Here is a 13,919-nt window from a genome sequence, read left to right as displayed (position 1 = left end):
TCATGGGGTAATATCCACTCAAGTCCAGCATACTGAACCACTTCGCGCCACTCAGACAGGCCAGCGCATCTTCAATCCTCGGGACCATACACTGATCAGGGACAGTGCGCCTGTTCAGAGTCCTATAATCCACACACATCCGTACCTTCACATTCTTCTTTTGGGCCACTACTATTGGGGACACATAGGGGCTTTGGGACTCAGTGATGATCCCAGCTTCCTCCAACTTACCCAAATGCTGCTGAATGTCTTCCACCTCTGCAGGGGCCAGTATCCGCGTCCTCTCTCTAAATGGAGTGTCCTCGGTCACCCGGATAGTGTGACGCGTGCTCTTGGAACAACCCATATCAAACTCATCAGTGGAAAAGACACCTTCCAGCTTCAACATCTTCTCTACCAACCTCCTCTTCCAATCTGCAGGAACCAAGGAGTCAACTATCAGCAGTCAACTTCCCTCCCCTCTTCCAATAGTTTCTCCCTGGCATGTCTCACAGGGACAGTAGACATTACCATCATCAGGAACAGATGCACCAGGGGCATCCCCTGCCTGAAGGTGGTCTCTCTCTTTGTAGTGTTCCTGACAATCACTGCCATCCTGCTCGCCTGTACAACCAAGGGCTTCTGCAATTCGGGCCTCACCAGTAACCCAGCAGGAAATCCCGACCTCCCCTGTGGTCTTCTGGAGGTCTACTAAGTGGCCCTCAGCCACTCTGGGAAATTTGGGCATCCCCATCACTCTCGCTACTTCCCTGGGCCGTACCACCATTGGCTTCGACTAAAGTCAGTATTCAGCCCAATGCAACCACATACTTCCTCAAAAGCAGCTCGAAATACTGGGTGCATAGACACTGTTCCCAGAAAGCTCTCACCAGCCTTCTCCTTGCAGTCCCCCAGGAGGGGTGTTGGTCCCCACCATAGAAACATAGAAAACCTACAGCACAGTACAGATCCTTCGGCCCACAAAGCTGTGCCGAACATGTCCTTACCTTAGAAATTACTGAGGGTTACCCATAGCCCTCTATTTTTCTGAGTTCCATGTACCTCTCCAGGAGTCTCTTAAAAGACCCTATCATATCTGCAATTGAAATGAAATGCCGTCCTTCTCAATGGGGTCTGGACAAACCAGGGCTGATGTATCAAGGACCTCAGACACTCCCACATCGGCCTTCGAAAACTCCAGCTTCACTGACAAATAAGCGTCGTATGGATAATCACTGGCACTGAGTCCCCAGATCTCCATTACCCTGAATGGTGTCAATGGTAAATGCTTCAGATACTGGTTATAAAATGAACATTACAACAATGTGACCTGCGACCTGGTGTCAAGTATGGCTTTAGCACAAATACCCTCTATCTGTAGCGACGCACTGGAGCATGGTCCCACTGAGCCTTCAGGAATAGGGTCTTTTGCTTTTGGGAGTTCCTTGGTATATTGCTGGAATATTGTTCCCCCCAGAAACACCAGGCCGTTTCCTCACTGAATCTCCTCTAAGTTTTCCCAATGACTCTCTCTGCTTAGGTACCTGGGATAACAGTTTGTTTAGTGACCTCCTCTCCACCACTAACTCAAAAGAGTCCGATTTGTAGCCAAGGATGGATCCAGCCTTTTTGATGAGTTTATTCAGTTTTTTTGCATCACCAGCAGTGATGCTTCAGCCCTAAGATAAAGCCACAAAGAAGGCTTCACTCGTTACGGCAGACTGATAAAAGATCTCCAACATCCTCCTGCACAGATTGAAGGATCTCATCTTCCTTAGAAAATAGAGTTTGCTCATCCTCTCCTTGTAACCAGCTTTCATGTTGGTTTTCCAGTCAAGTCTGTTGTCGAGGTGAACACCCAAGTGTTTGTTCTCCTTCACCGCTGCAACAACTTCTCCCAGAATGTATACAGGACCCGTCTTCTTCCTAAAATCAATCACCATCTCCCTGGTTTTGGCCACATTCAGGTGCAGTATTCTGGGCCTGTATTGACTGGAATTCAGAAGAATGAGGAGTGATCTCATCATAGCCTACTGAATCATGAAAAGTTTTGAATGAGTGGATGTGGAGATGATGATTCCTATGGTGGGAGAGTTTAAGACCGGAGAACACAGCCTCAGAATAGACGGGTGTCCTTTTAGAACGGAGATGAGGAGGAATTTCTTTATCCAGAGAGTGATGAACCTGTGGAATTTGTTGCCACAGGCAGCTGTGGAGGCCAAGTCTTTATGTATGTTTATATTTGATAGATCTTTGGTTGGTCATGGCAGGAAGGGATATGGGGAGAAGGCAGGGGATCAGGGCTGCAAGTGAAAATGGATCAGCCATGAGCAGAGCAGACATAATGGGTGAAATAGGCTAATTCTACTCCTGTGCCTTATGGTCTTATAAAGCTATTGAAGACACACTAAGTCTACATCCTCCTCAAGCAGTCCCATGGTGTGAAATTCCACATGACAAAAAAAATAGTGTTTTTGTTATCTAAATTCTGCAGTTATAACTAGTTTGAGCTAATAGAAATGTAGTATTATTTTTGGAACAAGGTATCAAAGACTGAATTTTTGATCTGCTAGTGTCATCATGGGCAACTGACAAATCTACTGTGTTCTGTTTGTCCCCTTTTAAACAACACAGCTTTCTTAGCTTCCACAACTTAACGTGTTTGCTCTCCCTATACCAACAATTGGTGCAAAGAAGGCAGACTCTTAACCTGACTCTTTATGCTTAAAGTAGATATGCTCACCTTGAATGAAGGTATTGATGTGGATTTAGTTTAAATGGGACATATTCTTTTGCTGATGCAAATTATCAAGGTAAAGGTGAAAATTATAACCACCTAACTAACTGAAATATAGAGGTATAGAGCCTTGATTAAAGTAACACACATCAAAGTTGCTGGTGAACGCAGCAGGCCAGGCAGCATCTCTAGGAAGAGGTACAGTCGGCGTTTCGGGCCGAGACCCTTCGTCAGGAGCCTTGATTAATATAATTTTCAAAATCTTGAATCAAGCATTGTCTCATAAAATAGTCTCTTTGAAAATCCTACAGAAACTAGTGGATACGGCCCACTACATCACGGGTAAAGCAAATCCACCCCCCCCACACACACACACACATGCCATTGAGCACATCTAAATGAAATGTTGTCGCAGGAAAGCAGCATCCATCATCAAGGACCTCCTACAGTCAGGACATGTTGTGCTCTTGCTGTCGCCATCAAGAAACCTCATGACTCACACTACCTAGTTCTGCAATAGTTACTACCCCTCAACCATCAGGCTCTTCAACAACAGGGGATAACTTCACTCATCATTGAAATGTTCCCACAACCTATGGACTTTTCATCACGTTCTAATATTTATTGCTTATTAATTTATTATTATTATTTCTTTCTTTTTGTATTTACACAGTTTGTTGTCTCTTGCACACTTGTTGAACTCCAAAGTTGGTGCGGTCTTTCATTGATTCTATTATAGTTATTATTTTATTCTGGATTTATTGAGTATGATGCCCACAAGAAAATTAATTTCAGGGTATATATGATGACATATATGGACTTTGATAATAAACTTACTTTGAACTTTGAATTCTGATAGGTTGCTCGTGATAGTAAATTGGGTGAGCGAATAATGAAGTATCATTTGACTGGTCTTTTATGTTTCTTCATTGTATCCGCCTGAGAGCACAAACATATAGGGCCTATAAAAAGTATTCACACCCTTGGAAGTTTTCATGTTTTATTGTTTTACAACATTGAATCACAGTGGATTTAATTTGGGTTTTTTTGACACTTTCATGTTAAAGTGAAAACAGATCTCTACAAAGTGATCTAAATTAATTACAAATATAAAACGCAAAATAATTCTTTGCATAAGTATTCAACCCCCCCCCTTTACTATGACACACCAAATCACCATTGGTGCGGCCAATTGGTATCAGAAGTCACATAATTAAATAGTTAAATGGAGATCTGATTTTGGAGACTAGTGTGCAGTCAAGGTGTTACAATTGATTGTAGTAAAAATAAACCTGTATCTGAAAGATCCAACTGCTGGTGAGTTAGTATCCTGCCAAAAACTACACCATGAAGACAAATGAACATTCCAAGCAACTCCACAAAAAGCTTATTGGAAAGCACAAGTCAGGAGATGGATACAAACAAATATCCAAGTCACTTGGAGTACCTTTCAGTGAATTATCAAGAAATGAAAAGAATATGGCACAGCTGTAAATCTGCCTAGAGCAGACCATCCTCAAAAACTGATTGACTGTGCAAGAAGGGGACTAGTGAGGGAAGCCACTAACTCTGGAGGAGTTACAAGCTTCAGTGGCTGAGATGGAAGAGACTGTGCATACAATAACTGTTGCCTGGGTGTTTCACCAGTCACAGCTTTATGTGAGAGTGGCAATGAGAAAGCCACTATTGGAAAACAACTCACGTGAAATCTTAGAAGACATGAGGAGGACTCTGTAGTCAGCTGGAAGAAGGTTCTATGGTTGGTTGAAACCAAAATTAAGCTTTTTGGCCATCAGACTAAATGCTATGTTCAAACACTGCACATCATCAGAAACACTCCATCCCTACCATGAAGCATGGTGGTGGCTGCATCATGCTGTGGGGATGCTTCACTGCAGCAGGCCCTGGAAGGCTTGTGAAGGTAGAGAGTAAAATTAATGCAACAAATTACAGGGAAACCTGGAGGAAACCCTTATATCTGTAAGAGAACATGCGATTTGGGAGAAGATTTGTTTTTCAGCAAGACAATCACCCCAAGCATAAAGCATAATGTCCTGGAGTGGCCAAGTCAAAGTCCAGATCGCAGTCCAATTGAGATTTTGTGGCTGGACTTAAAAAGGGTTGTTCACTTACGATCCCCTTGCAATCTGACAGAGCTTGAGCAGTTCTCTGAAGAAGAATGGGGAAAAATTGCAGTGTCCAGATGTGCAAAGCTGATAGAGACCTATCCACACAGACTCAAGGCTGTAGTTGCTGCCAAAGGTGCATCTACTAAATACTGACTTGAAGGGGATGAATACTTAATCAATCAAATAATTTTTGTTTAATAACTGTAATTAATTTAGATCACTTTGTAGAGAGCTATTTTCACTTTGACACGAAAGAGTCTTTTTCTGTTGATCAGTGTCAAAATAAGCCAAATTAAATCCGCTGTGATTCAATGTTGTAAGACAATAACATGAAAACTTCCAAGGGGAATGAATACTTTTTATCGGCACTGTATCTTGGTCTTGTGTAAAGAATTAAAATGCACCATCTTCAAATATGCATACGAAATATAAATAACTCCATGGTAATCAGAAAGCAAAACCTAGACATAATCAGTGATTGATAATTGACACCATCTATTGATGAGCTGTTTTGATTCCCTCTGGGTAGCCTGATCTATTTCTCCTCTTTCATTGTTGAGAACAGTCTAGGGTTTTATGCTAAACAATTCATTTTCTCTAACATTATTACTTTCATCCATATAGAACAGATTTAATCTTTCTGTATTTCTTTCTGAGATTAACACAGATGCTTGCTTTTGTGCTGTGCTATGGTCCTCTGGAATAATTTCTCGTGCTGTGGAGCTGTCACTCCTCAATGCTGTGCAGTGCTCCTCTGGAATATGCTGACAAGCTGTAACTCGTTATTTCTGTTCTGCTGCAAAGCTCTGATTATTCCATGCTTTCCTCTTATCTTTTTTTTTTGCTTCTTGTCAACTTTGGATGGAAAGGAGTCAGATTCAGATCCGGAGCAAGAGGAAGAGGTAACTTTAACAGTAGAATTCCATTACTAATTATCTGTAAAACTAACCAATATGCTAACAAACACTGAAATTAATTCTAATATGCAGTTTTAATCATTTTACAAATGATATCATTTTATCTCTCCAACTGAATTTCCTTGGTTGTGATGTCTTTTCATTTGGAGATGAATTAGAATTCAATTATCATGAAATAAATCCTACAGTTTCCTGGGCGATCCTGACAGCAAGCTGCATTAAAAAGGCCATAATCATTTCAGAAACCATGAGACCATTACATCTGTATCTTCACTGTTTTCCTGTTCTCTCCTACAGGCATTGATTTACTGCAATGTAATTTGACTGACCGAGTCTCTCCTAAACATCCTATTCAAACAGGTGTTATTCAGTTGTAATCTTTCATTTGATTGTCATAAGCTATTCACAATCCTGTCCTCGTCAAATGCTCATACAGAATCACACTCAGAATCAAAAGCCTTCTTGAACTTATACTTTCCACCCTTAGGTCAGTGAGGTTACTTGTAGTTCAGTCATGCTGAATCAGCTCAAAAATAGAAACTAATATGCTGTCCTGAATCTGAATAATTCAGCTAACCATTAGAAAGACAGGTTAAAAATATCTGGTGAGCCTAGAAGTTCATTCTCAAATCCTACTGATGCATGCCATCCCCGTTTAAAAACTTTCCTCAACAGCTTGATCTTCTATAACATCCTTCAGCTATGGAGTTTAAGTGACTGAAAATTCTGTTCTAATATAATGTCTCTTCATCACTTTGCAATTGAAAATCAAAAATGTCCATCATTTTAAAAAGTAGCTACCATTCCCTATCAATCTGGAACCTCAGCATGGTGTGAATAACTCTGATTTTTGTGCACATTGCTGTTGTGATTTTCTAATTTTCTCCTCATTGTTCACTGTTTGAAATTATCCCTCATGTAAAATCAGCAATAAAAGAATGAAAGGATTAATTAATAATCCTTAATTAAGAGCTTCCCTTACCTTCCTGCCTATCCTTCTGAATTACCTGATATCTTTGGATACTTAATTCTCAATCTTTTCTACCCTGCAACCACGTTTCGGTAATGGCCAGTAAATCATACCCCTTTATACTGATTTGTGTCACAAGTTCACTGTCCTTGTTATGTCTTTCCTTCCCACTTTTTGCTTTCTGCAGGGATCACTCCCTACGCAACTCCATTGTCCATTTGTTCCTCCCCACTGATTTTCCTTTCTGGAATTTATCATTGCAAGTGGAACAAGTGCTACACCTGCACCTACACCTCTTCCTCAGGGCCCTAAACAGTCCTTCCAGGTGAGATGAGACATTGGAGTCATTTACTGTGTTTGGTGCTCCCAATGTGGCCTCCTGTATAAAAGACCATAAGACATAGGAGCAGAATTAGACCATCTGGCCCATCAAGTCTGCTCCGCCATTCAATCATGTCTGATCCTTTTTTCTATCTCCTCCTCAACCCCAGTTCCCGGCCTTCTTCCCGTAAACTTTGCTGCCATGTCCAATCAAGAACCTATCAATCTCTGCCTTAAATACCTGGCCTCCACAGCTGCATGTAGCAATAAATTGCCACAGTGGTGCTCTGCTCTAACTGCCTTTCTCCTGGCATTTGTGGTATTGGTGAGATTCGATGTAGCTTGGGAGACCACTTCCACGAATGTCTGCACTCCATCCGTCAGAAAAAGAGGGCCACCCATTTTAATAGAGAACTCTTGTCTATTCCCCTGACAATTACCACTACATTTCTCTTCTCTCCCCCCTCTTGAATGGCTCCCTGAACTATGGTGCCACAGTTGGGTTACTCATCCTTCCTACAGCCCCCACTCTCATCCACCCAGGGAGCAAGGAGAATTATCTCTTCCCAATAACGTGATTAAAACTGTGCACAGTAGTCCAGGTGCAGTCTAATCAACATCTTGTACAACTGCAACTTAACAGTCCAGCTTCTGTACTCAGTGCCCTTACTGAAGAAAGTCAACATGCTAAATACCTTCTTTGCCACTCTGTCAAACTATGACTTCACTGAAAGTGAAGTATGCACTTTTATTCCTTGTTTCCTCTGTTCTAAGATACTCCCCAGGTCCGTCATTCACTACATAAGTCCTACCCTGGTTTGACTTCCCAAAATCAAAACACTTATAAGACCATAAAGTATAGAAGCAGAATTAGGCCATTTCGCCCATTCAGCCTGCTCCTCCATTTCATCATGCCTAATCCATTTTCCCTCACAGTCCCAATCTCCTGCCTTTGGAGATGTCCTGCCTTGGGGCATATTCCTTCATGCCCTGGCTTAAGAAGAATCTATCAACCTCTGCCTTAAATATATCCAATGACTTAGCATCCACAGCTGCCTACAGCAATGAATTTCACAGAATTATCACTCTCTGGCTAAAGAAATTCCTCTCCACCTCCATTCTAAAAGGACACCCCTCTATTCTGAGTCTGCGTCCTCAGGTCTTAGACTCCTCCACCATAGCAAACAGCTTCTCTACATCCACTCTATCAAGGCATTTCACCATTCTATAGTTTTCATTCTTCTGAATTCCAGTCAGTGCAGGTCCAAAGCAATCAAACACTCTTCATACGATAAGCCTTTCATTCCCAGAATCATCTTTGTGAACCTCTTTTAAACCCTCTCCAATGTAAGAAGATCCTTTCCTAGATAAGGGGCCAAAACTGCTCACAGTACTCCATGAGGCTTTGCCAGTGCTTTATAAAGCCTCACACACACAAAATGCTGGAGGAACTCAGCAGGCCAGACAGAATCTATGGAAAAGTGTAAACAGTCAACATTTCAGATCTCAGCCCACTCTTTTCCATAGATGACACCTGGCCTCATGTGTGGCACCTTGTCAAAGGCCTTCTGAAAATCCCAGTAAACAACATCAAGCGATCTCCTTTGTGTATCCTGCTTGTTATTTCTTCAAAGAATGGCAACAGATTTGTCAGACAAGATTTTCCCTTGAGGAAAACATGTTGACTATGGTCTACTTTATCACGTGCCTCCAAGTACCCTGAAACCACATTCTTAACAATCAACACCACATCTTCCCAACCACTGAAGTCAGAACTGGCCTAGAATTTCTTTTCTTCTGCCTCTCTTCCTTCTTGAAGAGTGGAGTGACATTTGCAATTTTCTATGCCCTCGGAACCATGCCAGAATCAATTGATTCTTGAAAGATCATTGCTAATGCCTCCACAAACTCTTCAGCCACCTCTTTCAGAAGCCTGGACTGTAGACCATCTGGTCCAGGTATCCATCTTCAGACCTTTCAGCTTCCCAAGAACTTTCTTTCTAGTTGCGGTAACTTCATACACTTCATGTCTCTTGTCACCTGGAACTGATGCCTGCTGGTGTCTTCCGCAGTGAAGCCTGATACTAAGTACTTATTCAGTTCACTTGTCATTTTATTGTCTCCCATTATGACCTCTCCAGCAACTTTTTCCGGTGATCCGATATCCACTCTCACCTCTCTTTTACACTTTATGTATCTGAAGAAACTTTTGGTATGCTCTTTAATATTATTGACTGGCTTACTTTTGTATTCCATCCTTATCTTCTTATTGACTTTTTTAGTTGCCTTCTGTTGGTTTTTAAAAGCTTTCCAGTACGCTAATTTCTCATTAATTTTTGCTTTATTATATGCCCTCTCTTTGGCTTTTATGTTGGCTTTGACTTCTCCTGTTAAGTTCTTCGTCTTTGTATATATGTATATATCCTGTGCTTTTCATGTGCTTCCATAAATTCCTGATGCTGATCTGCCGTAATCCCTGTTAGTGTTGTTCTCCTATCAATTCTGGCCAACTCCTCTCTCATGCCTCTGTAACTCTCTTTACTCCACTGTAATACTCATACACTGGACTTTAGAATCTCCTCAAATTGCAGGGCAAATTCCATTATATTATGATCACTTGCCCCAAGGGTAAATTGATTCAAATTGAAAGCCATTTTCCATTCCTCAACCCACTTACCTAGCTTATAAAGAATCCCCCCCCCCATAATTTTTGTCTAACCTGCTTCACTGTCTACAATACCACCTATTTGAAGTTATCATCTGCAAACTTACTTTGCATGAATCAAGGTCTCCTGTACAAGAAACTGCCTTCACCACCACACTCTGCTTTTTCCATCGAGCTTATCATGAATCCAGTTAGTTATCTCTCCTTGGATCCTATGTGATCTAAATCTAACTTTGTAGATGAGCTTGCCATGTGGGACCTTGTTACAGGTATTGCTAAGGTTGACATAGGCAATATCCATTGCCTATCATCATGTATTCTCCTGATTAACTCAGATTTGTAAGACCCTGTTTCCCATGCACAAAGCCATGCTGACTATCCTTCATTATATCTTGTCTATCCAAATATTGATAGATTCTGTTCCTCAGATTCCCTTCCAGTAATGTATTCATGGCTGATGTCAGACTCACTTGCTCCTTGCTGCCTGGCTTGTAATTGTCATGAAGTTATATAGCACCTAAACAGGCCCTTTGGCCTATCTGGGCCATGCTGCCCAATCCAAGCTAGTAGCCAGAATTTGTCATTCTAACCCTTTCCAAAGCCTGTACCTGTCCAACTGTATTTGAAAGTTGTTATTGTGCCTATCTCAATGACTTCTTCTCCAACTCATTCCATTATTATAACACCCTTTGCCCCTCAACTTCCCATTGAATCTTTCCCCTCTCACCTTAAACCTATACACTCTAGTTCCTGATTCCCCAACCCTGGGAAAAAGACTGAGTGCATTCCCCCTCTCTATACTAATGATTTCATACATCTCTATAAGATTGTCTCTCAATCTCCCACCCTCTAAGGATCAAAGTCCTAGCCTGTCCAACCTCTCTCTGTAACTCAGACCCTCAAATCGCAGTAACACCCTTGTAAATACTTTCTGCACTTTTTCCAGTTTAGTAACATCTTTTCCACAGCAGGGCAAGCAAATCTGAACACAATATTTCAAGTGCAGCCTCAATAGCATCATGCACCATGATCTCCTCACCTTTTGTATTCAATACCCTGACTTATGAAGGCCAGCATGCAAAAAGCTTTCTACACCACCCTGCAAACTTGTTTGTGACTCCATGTTCAGACAACCATGTACTTGTACTTCTATTGTACAACATTGCCCAAGGCCCTGCCATTCACTGTGGAAGTCCTACCTGGATTTGGCTTTCCAAAATTCAAGACCTGAATTAAGCTCCATTTGCCATTCCTCAGTCTATTTACTCAGCCGATTAAGATTCCCCTGTAATATTTGATAAACATTCTTCATTGTCCACTCTACCACCCTTTTCAGTATTATCTGCAACGGTGCTCCAAATCATTGATATAATTGAAAAACAACAATGGGCCTAGCACTAATCCTTGACGCATTCCGCTAGTCACTAGCCTCCAGCTGTAGCCAGGAACAGTTTATAAGTTGCATCAGCATCTATCTGTGCTTCGAAGCAATGACTAGTGAAGACAGATAATGCTGCCTTGAACACCTTACCTATCTCTGCTGCCACTTTCAGAGATTCTTGAATTTGTACACTCTGTCCTCAATACCCTTTTAGGACTCCACCAATTACTTTTTACACCCTATCCATTGTAGTCTTCTCAAAGAGTATCAACAAATCAGTATTAATTCCATCTGGCATTCCTCTGTATTTCTTACCAATCTGTAAGACCATAAGATATAGGAGGAGAATTAGGCTATTTGGTTCATTGAACCTGCTCCACCATTTCATCATGGCTGATCCAATTTTCCTCTCTGCCCCAATCTCCTGCCATCACCCCATATCCCTTCGTTACCTGACTAATCAAGAAAGCATCACTGGCTGTGGCAAAGAATTCCACAGATTCACCACTCTCTAACTAAAGAACTTCCTCCTCCTCTGTGTTCTAAAAGGATGCTGCTCTATTCTGAGGCTGTGTCCTCTGCTCTTAGACTCCCCCATCATAGGGAACATCTTCTCCACATCCACTCGGTCAAGACCTTTCACCATTTGATAAATTTCAATGAAGACATCCCTCATTCTTCTGAATTTGAGTGAATACAGGTCCAGAGCCATCAAACGCTCTTCATATAACAAGCCATTCAATCCTAGAATCCTTTTCGTGAACCTGCTTTGACCCCGCTCCAGTTGCAGCACATTTTTTGTACAATACGAGGCCCAAAACTGCTCACAGTACTCCAAGTGAGGTTCCACCAGTGCTTTATAAAGTGTCAACATTATATTCTTGCTTTTATATTCTAGGCCTCCTGAAATGAATGCTAACTTTGTATCTGGCTTCCTTAGGACAGATTCAACCTGCAATTTAACCTTTAGGGAACTCTGCACAAGGACTCCCCAAGTTCTTTTGTACCTCAACAAGATAAGAGCCCTTGGAATGACGGGCAAGTTACATACGTGGATAGGGTGTTGGCTGATTGGCGGGAAACAGAGAGTGGGAATTAAGGGATCCTATTCTGGTTGGCTGCCAGTTACCAGTGGTCCACAGGGGTCCGTGTTGGGGCCGCTTCTTTTTACGTTGTACATCAACGATTTAGATTATGCAATAGATGGCTTTGTGGCTAAGTTTGCTGATGATACGAAGATAGGTGGAGGGGCTGGTAGTGCTGAGGAAATGGAGAGTCTGCAGAGAGACCTGGATAGATTGGAAGAATGGGCAAAGAAGTGGCAAATGAAATACAATGTTGGAAAGTGTATGGTTATGCACTTTGGCAGAAGAAATAAATGGGCAGACTATTATTTAAATGGAGAGAGAATTCAAAGTTCTGAGATGCAATGGGACTTGGGAGTTCTCGTGCAGGATACCCTTAGGGTTAACTTCCAGGTTGAGTCAGTGGTGAAGAAGACCAATGCAATGTTGGCATTCATTTCTAGAGGAATAGAGTATAGGAGCAGGGATGTGATGTTGAGGCTCTATAAGGCACTGGTGAGACCTCACTTGGAGGACTGTGGGCAGTTTTGGTCTCCTTATTTAAGAAAGGATGTGCTGACGTTGGAAAGGGTACAGAGAAGATTCACTAGAATGATTCCAGGAATGAGAGGGTTAACATATGAGGAACGTTTGTCCGCTCTTGGACTGTATTCCTTGGAGTTTAGAAGAATGAGGGGGGACCTCATAGAAACATTTCGAATGTTGAAAGGCATGGACAGAGTGGATGTGGTAAAGTTGTTTCCCATGATGGGGGAGTCTAGTACAAGAGGGCATGACTTAAGGATTGAAGGGCACCCATTCAGAACAGAGATGCAAAGAAATTTTTTTAGCCAGTGGGTGGTGAATCTATGGAATTTGTTGCCACGGGTGGCTGTGGAGGCCAAGTCATTGGGTGTACTTAAGGCAGAGATTGATAGGTGTCTGAGTAGTCAGGGCATCAAAGGTTATGGTGAGAAGGTGGGGGAGTGGGACTAAATGGGAGAATGGATCAGCTCATGATAAAATGGCGGAGCAGACTCGATGGGCCGAATGGCCAACTTCTGTTCCTTTGTCTTATGGTCTCAGATTTCTGTATTTTCTCTCCATTTAGAAAAAAGTCAATCCCTTCTTCTACCAAAGTGCATGACCATACACTTCCCAACACTGTATTCCATTTGCCACTTCTTTGCCCATTCTTCTAATCTGTCTAAGTCCTCCTGTAGCCTCTCTACTTCCTCAAAACCACCTGCCCCTTCATCTGTCTTCTTATCATCTGCAAACTTTGCCAAAAGCCATCAATTCCATCATCCAAATCATTGACATATAACATAAAAAGAATTGGTCCCAGCACAAACCCCTGTGGAACACCACTAGTCACCTGCAGGCACTCAGAAAAGGCTCTCTTTATTCCCACTCTTTACCCCCTGCCAATCAACCACTGCCTTGTCCATGTTAGGATCTTTCCTGACATTTCCTGGCTTGTAGCTTGTTAAGCAGTCTCATGTGTGGCACCTTGTCAAAGGCCTTCTGAATATCCAAGTATGCAACATCAACTGATTCTCCTTTGTCTACCCTGCTTGTTGTTTTTTCAAAGAATTCCAACGGATTTGTCAGGCAAGATTTTCCCTTGAGGAAGCCATTGACTACGGCCTTTTTTATCTTCCAGTTACCCTGAGAACTCATCCTTAATAACCGACTCCAACATTTTCCCAACTTCCGAGGTCAGACTAACTGGTCTATAGTATCCTTCCTTCTG

The 13,919-nt window shown here is 42.0% G+C and overlaps 1 protein-coding gene across 5 annotated transcripts in view; it reads left to right on the top strand.

Moving 5' to 3' along the window:
- Positions 1-13,919, top strand: part of LOC134344194 (ankyrin-2-like) — a 978,678-nt gene that overhangs the window by 848,921 nt on the left and 115,838 nt on the right. For all 5 annotated transcript variants that reach the window (XM_063043600.1, XM_063043603.1, XM_063043602.1 and 2 more), the window contains one exon: positions 5,715-5,747. In XM_063043600.1, coding sequence (XP_062899670.1) covers positions 5,715-5,747 — 33 coding nt within the window. The remainder of the gene's footprint in view (positions 1-5,714; positions 5,748-13,919) is intronic.

The sequence above is a fragment of the Mobula hypostoma genome, chromosome 3 (assembly GCF_963921235.1).
Source record: "Mobula hypostoma chromosome 3, sMobHyp1.1, whole genome shotgun sequence".
Lineage (NCBI taxonomy): Eukaryota > Metazoa > Chordata > Chondrichthyes > Myliobatiformes > Myliobatidae > Mobula > Mobula hypostoma.
The sequence above is the reverse complement of the archived record's forward strand: the minus strand, read 5'-3'. Positions and strand labels throughout refer to the sequence as shown.